Below are 19,051 nucleotides of genomic sequence, written 5' to 3' on the forward strand. Positions count from 1 at the left end.
TGGTATATGACCCAATCACATTTCTGGATAGGCCAATGCTTCAATTACATCAAGGTCTTCCTGAGCAGCCCCACGGCACCTGCCTTCTACTTCGACATTCAGGGCACTGTGCAGGACCAAGGGACCTGCCGAAATGGTTCTGTGTTTCTTCCAAGGGCTACAGAAAACTGGAATGTGGTAGGAAAGTTGTTCCCTCCTTCTTCCCAGAAACGTTACTCCTCAATCCCTTTTGCCCTGCTGCTACAGGCCACTCCAAAGTATCTCTTCCCAAAAGCAAATGAGAAGGAGGCACAGATCTGTGCTCAGGTGTGATCACAAACTCTACAGAGTAAATGGGAGGCCCTCTTCCAGAGCCTGGACTGTGCCTCTCCCACACTCCTGTCTGAGAGCAGTGCCTGTGGAGACGGCTGGCACCACAGCTCAGCATCTGGCCAGGGAACAACACGGCAGCATCCTTTCGTTGAAATCATGCAGCTCAGGGCTTCCAGCTACATTCTACTCATGACTTTCAGGAGCAGCAGGTGTAATCACTCCAGAAAGAGGGAGGAAAAGAGTCTCTTGAAATCCTCCATCCCAACTGGCTGTATCTTCACCCTCACCAATTCTCCTCTTACAGAGCCTGGGAGCATGGAAATATGAATCCACGTGGTGGGTCTGGTTCTGCTGCTATCTCTCAGTAAAGTGAGTGTGGGTCCCTGTCCTACTTGGTTATCTCCCCAAGAATACTGTCCACCTTTTTGTTAGGGCCCTAGTTGCTCGTATTCTAGGGCAATGTGAAAAGTCCCACTGAATATCTGTTCTACTCCTGAGTATCAATGACCGTACTGCAGATACAGCTCCATGAGAAAAAGCTTCTAGGGGTCATTTGGTCTCCAAACAGCATAGAAAATATTAACTAGTATTCTACATGTCTGCATGAGAAGCACTCTTAAAGATTTTAATGTAATTTCTTTTGATTTATTTTATCCCTGACATAGCTTATTTAACAAATTTTAAAGCAGTCATCTCTGGTGAATGGAAAGGGATCATGGTTTACTGTTAAAGTATTAGCACTCAACAGATAATTTTTAGTTCCAACAAATCTGTTGAACTGGAAATAAATCTTGAAGATGAAAAGATCTCTTGATAACTACAGCCATTTCAAAACCTATTAGAAAACAGAAAAATTAGAGAGCCAGATGAATTTCGCTCCTGTCGAACTCATTTTCCCTAGGAGCAAATTGCATTGCTCAACTAGCTAAACTGCCTGGTCCCCCACACCAGCACTGCAGATTCAGGCTGAAGCCTCTTCCATTCCCAAAAGTCACCAAGGTTAGGCCTGTTCTGAAATAATAATGATAATTACTCCTGAGCAACAAAGCCACCAAAATGTCAGAGAGAAATATCAATGGCAGAGTATACATTTACAATATAGCCCTAACAAGTAGGAGTCTAAGACTCTGGGGAAAATAACTCCTTAGAACATCTAAGCGATGACACATAAAGGTTTGCTGCTCATGGGATGGCAGCTAGAAGGGCTAGAAAGAAGGATGGAATGAGGATCAAGAGTCCTGGGTAAAGAAGTCCTGACTCCCATGTAGTAGGACCACCATTGGCCTGAGACAACCTTCTCATTTCAATTGCTCACGTGGTTGACAAGGACGAAACAAAGCATCACTCATCCTAAAATATTATTTAAATTCAGTTAATTTATTTCCAAAATTATTTTTAACAAAATATATTAATGTGTTGTATATGTATAGGTACACTCTTCACCTCCATTACATAAACATACACACACAGACCCACACAAGAAAGACAAAGAACGCTGCCTCAGTCCCTTGCTACAGCTTTCCCCTAAATTGTTGTGTGATGGGTACCAGTTCATGTTCAGGAAGGTGGTCGTCTGAAACAAAGAATTCCCTTGTTTTTCATTCATTGGTGGATCTTTTATCCTGCTAGACTCAAAGGTATTGAAGAACACATACCAGGTCCAAGCCCAAGGGTCTCATGGCGGCTTCTCCCTATCAGTCTTCTACCCTATCTGTCTCCCACCAGGGCTGTCAATAAGACATGCCCCCTGGTACGTCTGTTCCTGTTACTGTATTTCTGTAGGTACCCCATCCCAAGTGCTGCTCCTTCCTCTTTGCCTCCTCCCCTGGGGCTCTCTAGACCTCTCCACGATGCAGAAATTAATAGGCTGATGTCTGACACAGCAGAGAGCTTCCAGGAACTGCCCTGACATTGGTCAGTGCCATGTGTCCTACTAATTGTTTGCAGGTTAATAAAAACTCCTCTAAGACATATCCACCCACATCCTGGGCCCCCACTGCGGGTACATCTAAGCCAAACCAAGATTCCTAAAGCCCATCTAAGTCCTGTGGTGGAAATCCCCAGAAAATAATTTAGAACACAAAACTAGTTCAGATATCCAGTACTGTAGTGCGTTCTTACGATAAGGCCCATTTAGAATTTGGTGCCTGAGAGCTATTTGCAAATTTATAGTTATTTTTTTCAGTCAATTAGTTTGAGACAGGAAATGGAAGCTAAGTAAATAAATTAGATCATTAATTTGCAATAAATATAAATTATGCTAATTCTAAAAACTGGACGTATATACAAACTATGTATATATAATCAATGAGGAATGTACGTAAGACTCTATTAGCAAAAGAAAGCCATCTTGACTTATTGTGTTGTAGAAAATCCATGTTTATTCATTCAATAGATTTTAACAGTTTTGATATGTGTATGAAAATATAAGATAAACATTAACTGCCTACTGATGTTCTAACAAATCTATTTTCATTCCAAATGGAAATTAGAAGATATTTTGCATTATTTAAGTTAATTACATGACATTTCTTATGAATAATGATGTATTATTTCCTCCGTTACTTCTAATTACGTTCTGTTACAAGTGCAAGGCTGGCAACACCATGACTAACCTTTTTCCTATTCCTCATGATCTGATTACTTGCACGGGAAACAGGTCAAAATATGCCCAGAATATAATGAACAGAGTTCAATAATGGTTAACCATGACAGTTTAAGATTATCTGAGGAAAGTTTCACATAGAAATAAATAGGAATGGGGAATGGCTTGCCATGTTACAGGATATTCCTTCTTGCTACCCATAGGAGAAACATTCCACTTGTTATTTTAATACGTTTAATTATCATCCTACCGTTGGCTATGACTGGCAGGAGAACACCCCTAATACTTTCCTCCCTGCTCTCCACACTTACCCACCGACACAGTTATATTTTATGTAGACAGGCAGATTGCAAAGATGTATTTTCCTGCTGTGAAAGTGATTCTGTAGGCTTAATGCCATTCGGAGAGAATGCGGGAACTTCCCAAAAGCTCAAAAAGCCAGATGTACTCGGTATTTCCCTCCTTCAATGCATAACCATGGTCAGACCAGCCCATCTCACTCTATTCACAGCAGGGCCTGCAACTAGAAGGTAAATCCTATTATGAAGAAGTCGAGGTCAAGGGAAATCGTTCAGGACCAGTAATCAAGAACAGGGGCCAAGAGAAACACAAGGCCGCTGCATGTGTACCCTCATCAGCCAGTAGTCAGCAAGGAGCCAGGGAGAGGCAGGGGACAGTGGGAAGAGGCCGGGATGAGGTCTACAGGCCAACATGCACATGTCTATGCACACTGCCTCACGGGTGAGTCCCCTTTATTGGAATGGGTCAGGACTGAGTATATAAAATCCACACATTTTACTCCACCCAATTTCAAACATTCTCCGCACATGTACAAAGCATCTATTAATTCCTTCAGTGTCAGGTGCCAACAATCCATCATTCTGTCTACAGGAAAAACAAAGATACCAGCCTTAGCTCCAGGAACAACAACAACAACAAAACCTGGCAGAGGAAGAGCTTGGCAAAAAGGGCTTTTCTTTCTCCTCTGGTACCCACGACAGTGTCTACCTCCTGGTCCCGCACACAGCCTCAGGATCCTCCTCAACCCCGGCAGCTCACTACCAACTGGCGAAGAGGCATTTACAGTAAAACGTGTTTGGTCTCTGTGCAGTGATACCGCAGAGGACACGTCAAGACAGATAGGGGTCACATGATGGGGGTTGTCCTTGTGACAGGGGCTGCCAGGATCATCTCTGGCACGTTCGGGACACTGAAAAAGGAGGTCAGTCAACTTAGTGAATGACCAAAGCATCCAAGAGCTTCTTCTGTTCCTGCTGACCCATGCCACTGAAAACCGTTTCCAGCTACCAACCTAAGGGTAAGCAAACATTTATATGGAAACCTTCCCCATACAGACGGAGAAAGAATACTCCAACTGAACAGTTACTACTACATGCAGAACTCTCGAACACCATAAGCTGCCAAATAAAGGGAAGAAAAATAGGACCTTAAGAAAACCAACTTACCCCACTGCAGCTCAGGACAAAGGACAGCAAGACTGTCCTTGAACATCTCTCCAGGCATATTTTAAGCTAGCTGATATACAACAGGCATGCAGAGTGTGGAGGGGAAAGACACACTCAGGGAAATTTTAAGAAAGAAAAACTATCTTTAGTAATAAGGATATTAATATAGTGCTGGTGCTCATTTATTTGCACAGGAAGGTTTAAAAAGAAATTCTTTTGGGATATGAAAGATCATCAGATCGCTAATAACTGCAGTTTCCTGAACAATTAAAGAAATTCACAAGATTACAACCTACTCAGGAAATGACAAATATCTCTGATTTTTATGGAAGAACTAAAAGGGCACTTTTATCTATAGCATCCAGTCTGTAAGAAGCACTGTTAAGTAATGAGGCTATTTTTATTATATGTTCATTCACTTCAGGAGTATTCAACATGGCAGTGGTCTAAAAACAGCAAACTTGCTCGTTCGGAAAGGTAAAATTGTATATCGGAAGGCATTTGCCAGAGTTTTTCTTTTTAGGAAGTTGGACCTTCGAGGCATGATTCCTGTTGTGCCAAACTTTTGTTTCTCATATTCAGCAGAAACAGCTTTCAAGTGACAAAGTCAAATTCTTCCCAAACGCACTTCATGAGGCTGTCCTCAATACATCATCCTAACGCTGTTTGGACTCGATAACATTCGGTGTGCCACGCTCCGGTTTGGAAAAGTCTGCTTTTTAAAATAACTGATTCAATAAACTGTTGACACATGATGTGTATCATATAATAGGGCCAGCGAGCCAGGTCCATCTCTGTCATTACATGCCACATGCAGTCCGTTCACAAATGTTGCCATGTCCCCCTTATGTTAGGGCTCCTTATGCCATTCTGAGTAGCAATCCAAAGATCAATACACAGTCTGCTGAAAACAACAGGACATAACAAATGAATAATTTTATTTACAATAAAGCCTCAGTCCCTAAATGGATTCCCCTAATGCTCAGATTCATTTTTCATGCTCAAGATGGGAGGTAGACATAGCATAATGCAAGAGAACGGGGCTCGGAGAAATATTAACCATCTTGGTTCAAATTTATTTAAGCCACACGCAATCGCTGGACTGCACTGAGGTACATGAATAAAACGTTCACTGCAGAATTCTGAAGATGCAATCTGCAAAATGCTTCTATTCTCTCACGAAGATACTCTGAAAAGCATTTTCCAGTAACAAGAAATTAATGGATTAAAGACATTCTGACATATCCTTCTCGAGCACTGCACCACAGAGGCTGAAGCCCATTCAATGAGCTTTAAACAGTTTGCAACGAACAGAAGTATTTGCTTTAGGTGGGGACAAGGAGGGATTGAAGTGGGTCTTTTGAGAATGAAGCAAATAGTCTTGCTTCAAAAGTTTATCTCTGGCCCCTGATCTGACAGTTCTTTTCCTCCTCTGAAAGGTATGAAAAAGTCAGTGAGCAAAGTCATAAGAAAAAAAGGGTTGGGGAGACGGAGCAAAATGTTAAGAGAGCACACAAGTTGAAAGATGACATTTACAAGTCTCGTGAATGGCACATTCCCCAAAGGCCACCTGAACCCTCTTTTTAAAAAGAAATCCTCATAAATACAAAGTAAAATTTTCTCATTCACATACAGATGCCAATATATGGCCCACAAGATGCAGACTTGTCCATTGAAAATTAGCATGCACCAAAAAATAAATAAATAAATAAATAAATAAATAAATAAATAAAAAAAAGAATCTTTCCCCATCTGCCACTAATTCATTCACCACTTTTAGACTGAACTCTGTATACTTGTAACACAGAAATGTAAACAAGATTGCAACTGAGAAAGCAGGAAGGGAAAGTTTAAAAAATTCAGCTTCGATAGGATACTAAAAAACCTGGAATAAAAGGGGAACCCGTTTGGCTGGTGTTTGGGAATACTGAAAAGGCAGGATTTCCACGCACCCTTGTTGACCCCCCTCCCCTCCAGGGAAATGATTCATATGATCCCCATGCTTATCATTTCATTTTAAATTCAATCAACATCGAACTTTGGATGCTGAGGAAAAAGAGATGTACAAAAGCAGGTCCTGCCCCATCCCTTTCCAGGAACTAAGGAGTCAGCACGGAACCAAGCAAGAATGCACGGTTCTGAGTTGAGGCAGACCCGTTAAGTGTTCAGCACCGTGCCTGGAACAGAGTAGGAGCTCAGGAATAAACTGCTGCATGAATCAACATGCAAATAAGGAGCCAAGGGTCACAGAAAGGACTGAATATTTTCTTCCTGAGGGGGAGCAAGCCGGGTATCAAAACATCTTAGCTGAACGGAAAAAGAATGGGAAGGATCTCCCGTACAGAGACAGGCAGGGTCAAGATGGGTGGAGACATGGTGAAGGGAAATGCAACATCTCTTTAGGAAATAGTTGGAGAAGGGGGGAAGGCGGAGTCAAAATAATGAAAATCTTTGAAAACTATGCTAAGGAGTTTGTACTTTATCCTCAAAAAAAAAAGATTCATTATATTCATTAGAGGTTTACTTGCAAGGGAATGGGAAGGAGAGAGAGGATGGGAGCCAAGGTCTAGAATGAGGTGTGCGCCCGAGTAAAGTCTTGGAGCATCCAGGGTGCAGGGAGCTGAAAGACCTAGGAGACCCACACCCGGGGGCTGATCTAAGGCAGACAGAAGAGAATGCTGGGGGAAGATGAAAGCCCACTGCAGACATCTCACCATTTATTTTATGAAATGATAATAGGCAGAGCTAGCCACAGCTTCAATTCCCAAATCTCAAGACAAAAGAATATCACTTTCTGCAGGCGAATGAGTAACGTATTAAGATTCTTCTCACAGTTATCACCTAACTGAGTTTACAAAGGTAAAGTAAAAAAAAAAAAAAAAAAAAAAAAATCACAAAATCATCATATAAAAAGGATTGTCTGAATACATTATCTACTGGCCCTGAGACCCCTTGAAGCCCTGCAGATATGAAATAGCCTCACGAGTATACAGATGATAAAGATGTCCCTGTTCTGTTATCCCCAGAAAGGGTTGGTTCCTTCTTGCTACTTTCCAAACAAACTCAGGTTTGTTCGTTTTAATACAATATCCTGTCCAAAATGGCAATTCCAGGGCCATCTGGAACAAAACCAGTTATCAGTCACTAACTGTTCACTGTTCAGAACAGCATTTCCTGAGAGGAAGACACCACAACTTTTCTTTAAAGATTTTTTTTTTTAATTTATTCATTTGAGATAGAGACACAGAGCACACAAGCAGGGGGGAGGCAGAGGCAGAGAGAGAGGGAGAAGCAGAATCCCTGCTGAGCAGGAAACTGGATGTGGGGCTCAATCCCAGGACCTAGAGATCATGACCTGAGCTGAAGGCAGATGTTTAACCGTCTAAGCCACCCAGGCAACCCATCACAACTTTTCTTAAGTACAAACATGCCTATGACCCACATCTTATATCACACATGCCAAATGGGTTAAAAAGACCATGAAAAGTCAAGTTTCTTACTATCAATATAAAAGTAAAAAAAAAAATCACAAAGTTAAATTCAATCCATTATTAACCATTAAAAAGGCAGTACAACTCAGCAACTTCACACTTTTCCAGGCCAAGGTATTAAAACACATTCATCCAAAACCACATTTTCATCCCAGGTTCCATCTTTGATACAAGATAGAAGTCAACTAAAGCTGGCACTCAAACAGATACCTATGACATTTCAACCATATTCTTCTGACACCAGAATTCTCAAGCATTTTCTTTTAAAAAAAATTCCTCAGCGGAGAAAAACAACCAGAAACTTGCAGCAAAATCAGATGAAAAAATAAAACACTTCTGTTATTTAAAGAACTTCACAGTCTCTTAGAAGAACTCAATATAAAATTGGTACAGAACTTTAAAATTGTTCTCTTTTAGAGGAGCTTCCTGAACCATTCTAGTTTTTATTTCTACTTCAATAGAGGAATAATATTTTCTAATATTGAGTATTTATAATGTAGATTATTTTTATACATTTAAAAGAAGAGATAAATATCAAGTAGTTAAATATCAAGTAGTCATTCACATATCATTTAGTAGTTTACTGCTGTGATCCCCAGTTTTATAAATTTACAGAATTTATTTGGCTAAAATTAAATTCAAGGAATTGGGGCATCTATAATAAAATCACAATTATCTTTTGGTTTGTGTTTTCTTATTTTATTATTTTCAATGTAGAGCAGTTACATGGCCAAGAAAGATTATTCCTAAAGTTCTCAAACACCTTGAAAACTCCCATGGTGGGGGTAGCATTTTCCACACTACAACATGATTTTATTTTGAAATAAATATTCATATATATGTGTGTGTGTGTGTGTGTGTGTGTGTGTGTGTGTGTATGAATATTTATTTCAAAATAAAATCATGTTGTAGTGTGGAAAATGCTTATTATCTTAAAATATGAAAGTTTATACTTTCATGCACTCTGCATAGTAAATTAGAGGGAAAACAGAAAAAAAAAACAAAAAAATTCTAGACAGTCAGTACAAAAGTCATATGCACACAGTCATGAGTGATACTTTCAGCAACATAAAAATAACTCCAGAATATTTCACCAATTCCTGCTGCTCCCATAGCAAAGAATAAACCTTCTACTGAAGTCAATAGGAGGAAAGGCTACAACTCAATGGTCAGAGGGAAATAAAACAACTCTACCACCAATGACACTGGACAATGATCTATAAGCTGTGATGTTCTCCAAGAAAAAAAAAAAAATGTTATTGCAGATCCTAAAATGAAAACAACTGTTTTGTAGGTATATTATGTGTATGAATTTGCTTGAATGATCTCTAAGAGGTAAAGATAGCACGCCAGGCTCAAATCTTCAGGTAATACCTTATTTCCACATCACAAAAGTGCCACCAATCTCTATCTTACTATTAATATTCACTACTGATAACTGAAAACATAGCACTCATGATACTCATTGAGCCCCCCTTAGAAGGACCTATTTATTTACACAGCTATGATAGTGAAAAGGTCAAGTAAAAATTCACCTCCAAAGCCACGGTTGCTAAGCAACTCTTTTCAGAAGTTCTGCAACACTGATCAAGCATATTGCTGGTATCACCAACTGGATCCAGAATAAATGCAACATCTTACCTGGTTTCTCCAAAAGGGGAGGCAGGTGGATTCCTTGCTTACCTCTGCGGACGGACATGGAGGCCAACGCTGTATTCCTTTGGTCTGTTAAGTTCAGAGGCTTTTTATTTTCCCTCTCTTAAAAAAAAAAAGGATACGTCCTGGTACCACAGGTTTCCTGTTCACAAGAGCAAAGGACAGTTCTGTCTTGAGAAAAACCACAGAGGGCTTGATGAGGTGTTGGCCAAATCGGAATGACATTTCTTCACAGTTGAAGCCTGAAAAGAGAAAATGATTTAAGAAGTGAGCTTTTGTAAAATTCAGATGAGAAACTTAGATTATTTTAAAAAAATACTAATACTTTAAAGAAAAGTAAATCCCATTTCCTACAGATTTTTAGTTTAGAGGATGACATCATTGAAGCTATTCCCCACTTAATGTCCACCAAGATAGATTCTGGGCAAGTCCGCCTAACATACACTCTCCTCTCCCTACTCAGCATTGCCTTGTTTAGAGTGTTTTCAAGCAGAAGCTTATACCTGGGCAACAAAAAAGTCTTCTTAAATCCTTCTGCAATTCAAGTTGTCACTTTAACCCAAATCTGCTAGGTCCCATCTCTTGGATTCTTTTTACCCATTCGTCATCTTTGCTAAGCTGAAGTTTTTAATTGTTAAGCATGGACTATAAACCATTTAATTCATAAATGATTTTCTCAAATGGTTTTATCTCTATTTATATAAAAGCAATTTAGAAAAAGTACAAACGCCATTTGACCCTGCCTACAACTACAAAAACATGAGCACTCTGAAAGGAACTATTAGAGTAAAAATTCCAAAACTAAAGGGAAAAAAATTGAGAAAAAGAAAGAACAAAACAGAGTTCAAGAATGAGAACTTCTGGCTGAGTCAGTGCCAAGGATGTAGCAAGGCGTGTGAAAGGTTCCATATCTTCTTTTTGGGGGAAAGCCTCAGGGGTGAGGGATGGTTGAAGGAATACTTGGTCCTTGGCAACTGGGGTACGAGGTAATGATCTTCCAATGATCAGATGCCGATACAGGGCAGAGTTACTTTCTGAATGACAAAGACACAACTTCCTTGGAAAACCATTCATTTTCCCAATTTAGAAACCACCCCACTATAAAACTATGAAAATAGATCAACCCACGGGAAACCAGAAATACAATTACAAAAAAGATAATGTCAGAAAATGGTTGACTTTTTTATAAAGTATAAAAATAAGTGTACAATTGTTTAATGATTCTGATGCTCTCAATGACTCAGAAGATACAGAGAGCCATGCAAATGCCATCTAGGGTCACCTAGAAGTACCCACATGGCAAGAACCTAACACATTTCAGGGACAAAGACATAAAATGGAAGGTGTGCCTCAATGGTACAAATACCGGTTTTCAGAACATTTACAACTAGCTCACGAGAGGCCAGTAAAGACATCGAAAATCATCTAACCCAGTGGTTCTCAGGGTGTATTTCCTGGACCAGCCACATGAGTATCACCTGGGAACTAATTAGAAATGTAAATTCTGAAGTCCTACTCTGGACCTCCCAAACCAGAAACTTAGGCAGAAGGGCTAAGAATAACCTGTCCAGATGATCCAGAACCACAATCAAACCCAACTAGTCTCCCAGTCCTTGGGTCTTTCATTACAGAATCCTGGCCAACCAGCTGGCTAGCCTGGGCTTGAGTACACCCAGTGGTGGGAAGTTCATTACCCATTACTTCTAAGAAAATTCCAGCAATTACATAGCTGCCCTTCCTATTTATCCTATTTATCCAAGTCTATTTATCATGAATTTTGCCTCAGGGCCATATGAAACAAGGAGCATGCAGTGGTAGTGCTTCAGATATTTAGAGTTAACTTTTATTCATTTCCCCCCTCCACCGTTTTTCTAAAATAAACATGGCACTTCATTTCAGTCATTCTGCAAGCAGCATTGATTCAATTCCACCGCAGCTCTTGGTGTTTGGTTTTGTTTTTGTTTTTGCCTGCCCAGCATCTACTTTCTATATGACTGGCCATAATTGGGGGGGGGTATTTTTCTTTGGGTAATACCCGACTATCTTGTGCACTATTCCCACCGCCTGATTCTAGAGACAGGAAATTGATCCCAACTTCCTTAGTCTTCTGTCACATAACTGGTTCAGGAGTGGACACAGGACAAAAAAATGAGCCACTGAAAAAAAAAGATCCATGACAAGATTACTTCTGACACTACAGGGAAAGAACTTTCTCCCTGCTGAGTTGCCAGTTTGATAGGACATGAACCAGAACAACTAGAAGTTGCACGGAGTAGAGTCTGCCTGACACACGGAGGCTGGCAGAACCAAGACAGAGACCCATTCCTAGGAGATTGACTTAAGCACAGGTTAATGAGCTCCTGTTAGGAGTCCATCAAAGGCTCTTCTTGTGGTTTTCATTTTTCTTACCATTTCTCCTTCATCGCTCTGCCCAGCCCCCTTCTTTCCACCATAGAGCTTCACTGTTTCATAATTCATGTATTGTTTATCACCTTAATTGCATTTTATAAATATTTTCCATGTCAAAATTATATAGGGCTCTTGAAGGTTTGGGTTTTTTTTAAAAGGTTTATTTATTTATTTATTTGACAGAGATCACAAGTAGGCAGAAGCAGGCAGAGAGAGAGGAGAAAGCAGGCTCCCTGCTGAGCAGAGAGCCCGATGCGGGTCTCGATCCCAGGACCCTGGGATCATGACCTGAGCCAAAGGCAGAGGCTTAACCCACTGAGCCACCCAGGTGCCCCTCTTGCAGGTTTTTAAAATGAGTATATAATTTGTATCATGCTTTAAATATCTTTCTGCCTTTTTTTTCCCTCAACACTTTAAGAAATTCATTCCTGCTGTTTTAAGTAGATACAATCCATTCCTTTCTACTTCTTATTCACTCACTATATTACACTGTAATTTCCATTACCTGTCTCTCTAGCACTGAAAAATTAGCTTGTCTCCCATCTTGTACCACAAATACCACTGTGGTGACCACCTTACATAGATTTCCCTGAGTATGTAGGCTGGAGTCCCATTATTTGGTTTTAATATCTGGATTTTCTAAAATAAACGTACCAGTTTGCATTCCCAGAAGCAATAGATGTACATTTCTATTTTCTCACATCCCTGCCAGCACTTAGGAGTCTCTGATTGCCTAGCTGTTACTGGTATGAGAAGCAAAATAGAAGCTCTTAATTTTACTTTGTCTCCAATGTGATATAGGTGGCTACTTCTTGTATTGTCAATTCATACTTTACCCTCTTTCGTATGCGTTTTCTCCCTTCTGTTTTCTGGTTTTTCAGAGTCCCTTGTGTATTTAAATATTGATCGTGGTCTTTTAAACATGACAATTATGTTTTCGCCATCTGTTAGTTTTCCTATCATACGATCCAGTAAACAAAAAGCATTCATTTTTGATATATTCGTCAATTTTCTTTTCATGGTTTGTGCTCTGTGACTCTTATATAACAAACCCTTCTCTACCACAAAGTTATAAAAATAACTTGTATTTTTGTCTATTAGCTTTATAGCTTCATTCTAAACAGTTTGATACTTAATCCACTTGGAATTTTGCTTATGGTATGAATTACAAAAATGTGTTTTGTTCTGTTTTGTTGTTGTTGTTGTTGTTTTTGTTTTTGTTTTTTTCCTTTTGTGAGACAATTTTCCTAGGAAGAATTGCCAGGAATATTTACACCAAATCCCTATACGTACAAAGGAATAAATTGTACTCAGAATATTCTGATTCTATGTTAGATGCTAAAGAACAGGGGTGCCAGATTTTTTTCTTTGAAGGGCCAGATTCAGACCATCACACAGTCTGTTGTAACTACTCAACCCTGTTAAGGCAGTATAAAAGCTGCCAAAGAATAAACGAATAATAAACGAATGTGCGGTGTTCCAATAAAACTTTATTCATAAGAGATGGAAGCAGCCTGAACTTGACGTCTGGGCTATAGTTTGCCAACTCCTATTATATAATATTAATGCCTTGTAAAAGGCGGATCCTTCTTTATTCACCCATATAAATTTTAGATTCAACTCTGCCCCTTGAAAAAAAATTATTCCTCAGATGTTGGTTAGATTTACACTGATTTTAAATTTTAATGGAGGAAATCCGACACCTTCACAATATTCAATCAATCCATTTATGTATGCTGCATTTATGTTCTATAATACCATAATAAAACTCTTGTAATAGGGTTTTAAATTTCCCTTATATGCTTTATGAATTCTTAGATTTATTCCTAGATAGCTTTTAGTTTATGTCACTATTACAAATGGTATCCTATCATCGTCATAGTTTATAATTGGTTATTCCCAATAAAGAGGAAAGCTATTGATTTTAATATTTTGCTCTTACAAGCTGGCAACCTAGCTGAACCCTTGTATTGCTGCTAATAGTTTCTGCTGATTCTCTTTGGTTTTCTATATAAATGATTTTACTTAGAAATAATGACAATTGTCTCCCTCACTTCAATCTTTCTACTTCTGTTGGTTTGTGTTGCTGCATTGGTCAGGTGTCTGGTATTACGCTGAAAGGCAGAAGTAACACAACCATCTTTGTCTTGTTCCCAACATTAAAAGGTATGAGGGAATGAGTTTCAATCTCTGTTTCATGAAAAATGGTATCTGCCATAGGTTTTTAGTACAAAGTCTTTATCAAGCTTTCGAAAAATCTCTAGTTTAAGTCTAAGGGTTGATTACATTAAAAAAAAAAAAAGAATTTAGTTTTACTAAATTTTTTTTGTCATTAATCAAACAATGTCTTATTCTTTGCCATTACAGTAACACTTTGAAAATGCTGGAACATCATTTCACTCTTATGAAAAATAAAACTTAGTCACATTTTTAATACACTGCTAGATTTGAATTCAGTTTTTTTCTTGTCATAAGTGAAGTTATCCAATATTCTTTACTTAGTTTTGTTTTTAAAAAAAAATCATACTTATAGGTTGGCATTTCTTTGTTCTACAAGAAGTTTTATAAACAAGGATTTTCTGTTCCTTGAGATTTAAATAGAACTACTTGTCAAACTGTCTAGGCCTATTTTTATATCACAGGATTGTTTTGATAAGCATTACAATTTATTTAATGGTTACTGACTGCATTCTTTTCCTTGAAATTTTTTAACCTAAATTTATCCTAAATTTTTTTCACCTCAACTAATCTTTATTGGTTTAAAAAAAATCCTGTTTTAACAGATTAATAATTCCTAATTATTTCTTTTACCTATTTTGTATTTACTCATAATGTATATTTTTTTCAGTTTTCCTGGAATTATATCTAGCATATTAAGCTTCAAAGAACTTTTTTCTAGTTCTTTGCTTTTATTAATCATCTCTAGTTTACTGCATATTTTCTGCAATGAAATTCTTTCCCCTTTTTTCTTCCTTCTTTGTTTCTGCAGATTTACCATGTCACAGTTTTTTTCTAATTACTTGAGCCAAACATTGAACTTGTGGGGTTTCCAACTATTTTCCTCTTCAGTATCAAAAAAACGCCACATTGCCTTCAAAGGATTCCATTACTAGCTCTCTCAAATGGTGACCTTTGTGTTTTGCTATTCTTGTTATTATTTCCTATTTCACCTGAGGGTTATTTTGTAGTAGATCTTTTCATTTCCAAACATCAAGGATGCTTCTGCTATCTTTTTCTTAATGAGGACTGATTTTAAAGTGCTGTAGTTTAAACCCATAAGGCAATGTATTCTGCACTTGCTATGAAGTTCTACACACACTGTAAACCAAATTCATTAACTGTTACCCAATCTGTATCTTTGTCCACTTACTCAACCTTAGTACTTCATCCGCTTCTGGAAACAGGGTGCTGGGTTTCTAACTAGGACATCTGAATCCGTGCCAAAGGGCATCAGGGCTGGCCTCCAACACTATGGCACATGTATATGCTCCTACTCGTTTTATTCCCTTGAACTGCGGTTCCTTTTTTTCCTTGTTTGTATTTGGCAAGCATAACTTCTTCCATCCCCAATCATTGGACTGTGTCCTTCTAAACGTATTTTATAAATAATATAGCCTTTAGCTTTCCATCCAAGGGACAATCTATCTTGGTTAGTTTAACCCTCAGACATTTATGCCAATTACTCTTTGAGCTTATTCAGAACATCCTAGCTTACCTTTGTTTCCATCTTCTCTTTGTTTAACTTTTCTCTCCTTCCTGCCTTCCACAGACTAGGACCAAATTTCTTCCTGCGGCTATGAAAATTCTGTAACCTATTTCCTTTCAGTAGAAATTATTGTTATTACCATCTTACACTAGTGCTCCACTTCCCCCACCATAAAAGCCGATCCCTCTCTCAGTCCCTTGGCATATTCTTACCACCTTAGGTCTCTTTCAGAAATCTTCTCTATCCCCACTCCCCTTCCCCCCCACCTTCTGATGCACTGAAATGATACAGCATTGTAATTTCATGTAGCTACTGATATGCTGGGTTTTTATTTGTACGTATAGAGATCGCGTCTAAAAACAGTGGGTGATGGTAGATGTAAAGCACACCTTACTATGTCATTATAGTATATTACATATACATATGTAATACATATATTACATATAGTATATATACATATATTACCCAAAATTGTAATATTTTGATATCTCCTTGCCTAAATCCAATTCAGCCTCTTCTTTAGTCATGGTAAAATTCTACCCATTTGTGCTGCTAGCAGACATACTTCCTCAAGTTTTAATTTCAGTGGAGAAGAAAAACCCTCCAGCAACTATAAAAGGAACAAAAATAGAGCAAAGGGTTCGGGTTAGATGGGAAGATTCCTGCATCCCCAGGATCTCAAACTGTCTGCAAGGCTGAGATAAATATTAAATACTTTCCTCTCACGTGAAGATGACCAAAAGCAATTTTATTTTAAGCTAAAGTAAAATTGGTGATTTTTTTTTTTTAATCCAACAAGACAGCTGGATGTACCAATCTTCTGTTGAATTCCCAGAGGAAAATCATCTCCTGGGATCTCTGTTACTTAATAAATATGGAGAGGATGGCTTCTGGCTTTCAGAAAACCAACAACCGGGTTAGGGACCTCAGTCTAAGCTTTAGGTCTTAGACTTATTAGCAGCCTCAGCTAAGACAGAAATAGAAGGCTAACTCCAGAAACGGGGACTGAAACCGGCATGTGTCTGTTTATAAACAATAGCATATTAATGAACACCTAAAATCTTACGCTTTTAGCTAGTTCCTGAATTTATATTCCTTAATAATAACATCTGTTATCTTGAACTAAAAATACATGCCTTTAAGATCAGGGCGCCTGGGTGGCTCAGTAGGTTAAGCCACTAATTTTGGCTTATGTCATGATCCCAAGGTCCTGGGATCAAGCCCCGCATTGGGTTCTCTAATCAGAAGGGAGCCTGCTTCCCCCCTACTCTCTCTGCCTGCCTCTCTGCCTACTTGTGATCTGTGTCAGATAAATAAATAAAATCTTTTTTTAAAAAAGTATTAAATCAGTCTCTTTTTCTCATCTTTCCAGGTGTCAAAGTTATGCATACCCTCTCTTTACCGCTCTACTCACCATAACCTATCTCTACCTCTCTATCTCCTAAAAGTCACAGCAGCTGGTGGCATCACATTATTTTTAGAACTTGGTCTTCAAAATTTAGTACAGAGAAAGTCATGAAAAGTTCTCTATTGACTATTCACATTTAATTTTGTGACTCAGTGGATTTGATCAGTCATTTTCTGATAGGGCTAGATAGGCAACCTAATTCGTGGTGAAATAAGGCTCAACGGGCACAAAAGCAAATGCTCTGAAATGTTAAATTTCCCAACCATTAACAATGGGAGATGACAACAGCTCACTTCAGGGTAGATCAGGTTTCTCCCTGCTTTGCTTTCAAGTGATGTTAATGTTCAACTAAAATGACTGCCATAAGCTTCTAACCTTGTCCCCCAAAAGAAAAAAAAAAAAAATCAACTGTAGAATTTGAACAGGAGAGGCCCTCCACGATCACGTAGATACAGTCCCCTCATTTTAGACATATTGAGTAATTTGGTAGGTCAAGTGACTTACTCAAATTCACTGTGAACCCTGGAGGTTCTCCTTTAGAGGATACTACTTGGGGAGGATACAACTATGTGTAAGGAGTTCCCAAATTTAGCAGTCTAGGAGTTAAGAGACCCCACTTTCAGAATCTCTTAATTCAAGATAACTGTCTCATCAGGGAATCATTTGGTGCCAAAAACCACACAGTCGTACTCTTGTAGGGCAGTCAGCTAGGGATCCGGAATACAGGCCTATGTCTATTACATTCATATTATTTCGTCAAATGGAGAAGAGAAAATATAAACTCCTTTTTGAGAATGGGAGGACCCTACAAAACCCAACAACCCAAGTTTGAGAAGCTCAGGTCTTTAGCAAAGGTTTGAGAACCACTTCCCTAGAGCACTAGTTCCCATTAAAATCACCGTGGAAGCTTTTCTAAAACCCACAGACACTTAAGCTCCTCCTTAGCCTGACTCCAGTAGAACATCTGGGATAATGATGTTAAGAACACAGCTCAAGGGGCAGTCCGAAATGGGGAGAACAGCAAAACATCTTCTCCAGGACACATGTAACGGATTTAATAAGTATTTTATGAAGCTGGTTATCATATCATTGTTGGCATTTTATGTTGTCAAAAAGTAATGCCAAAGGGTGCCTGGGTTAAGTGTCTCCCTTTCGTTCGGGTCATGATCTCAGGGTCCTGGGGACAAGCCCTGCGGTGGGCTCCCTGCACCGTGGGGAGTCTGCTTCTCCCTGGGCCCCTCTCACTGCCCCTGGTTTGGCTCCCATGCTCTCTCTCTCTCCAATAAAATCTTTAATAAGAAAAAAAGCAATGCCAATTTTTATTCAACAAATAATTGTTAACTGCCAGCTAATACATAATATTGCCAAATTGCTTAGAAAAGTGCTTTCATATAAGTAGTACAAAATTAAGTTAAAAAAAAAAAACAAGTAAAACCATATGTTTGGTACTGCACTACCATTAGGTGACTGCTATTCTCTCCACACTAAGGGCAGAGGAGTGTCAGTGAAAAAGTAGTTTCTGAGGGACACCCGTGTGGTTCAGTCTGTTAAGCAACAGACTCTTGATCCTCAGCTCAGGTCTTGATCTCAGGGTTGTGAGTTCAAGCCCAATACTGGGCTGCACACTGGGTGTGAAGCCTACTTAAAAACAAAAACAAAAACAAAAACAAAAAACCCCTGATAAAATAGAAATAGCTAATACCATATTTGATATTTTCATTCCAAGGGATTTCTATATAAAAACTTAATCATCCTGACAACACTACAAGGAATGGGTCTCATTCAGCAACATGTTTGTATCTCTTTGAGCTCAATTTCTAGATTTGAGAATCACTGTGATCAAAGGATACTGAACCTTCAAAGCTATTGATATGTACTGCTAAATATCTCTCACAAAAGGTTCATAAATATTTACATTCAAAAGTAATATAGACAAGAAGCTTATTTCCCCTTAACTTTGTCAGCATTGGGTATTCTTTGATTCTCCAGATTTCTAGT

The 19,051-nt window shown here is 38.7% G+C and overlaps 1 protein-coding gene across 8 annotated transcripts in view; it reads right to left on the reverse strand.

Annotated features, from left to right (window-relative positions):
• Positions 1–19,051, reverse strand: part of FHIT (fragile histidine triad diadenosine triphosphatase) — a 1,423,921-nt gene that overhangs the window by 779,156 nt on the left and 625,714 nt on the right. For all 8 annotated transcript variants that reach the window (XM_032359195.1, XM_032359190.1, XM_032359186.1 and 5 more), the window contains one exon: positions 9,653–9,772. In XM_032359195.1, coding sequence (XP_032215086.1) covers positions 9,653–9,755 — 103 coding nt within the window. In that variant the 5' untranslated portion in view covers positions 9,756–9,772. The remainder of the gene's footprint in view (positions 1–9,652; positions 9,773–19,051) is intronic.

This window comes from Mustela erminea, chromosome 1 (genome assembly GCF_009829155.1).
Source record: "Mustela erminea isolate mMusErm1 chromosome 1, mMusErm1.Pri, whole genome shotgun sequence".
Classification (NCBI taxonomy): Eukaryota; Metazoa; Chordata; class Mammalia; order Carnivora; family Mustelidae; genus Mustela; species Mustela erminea.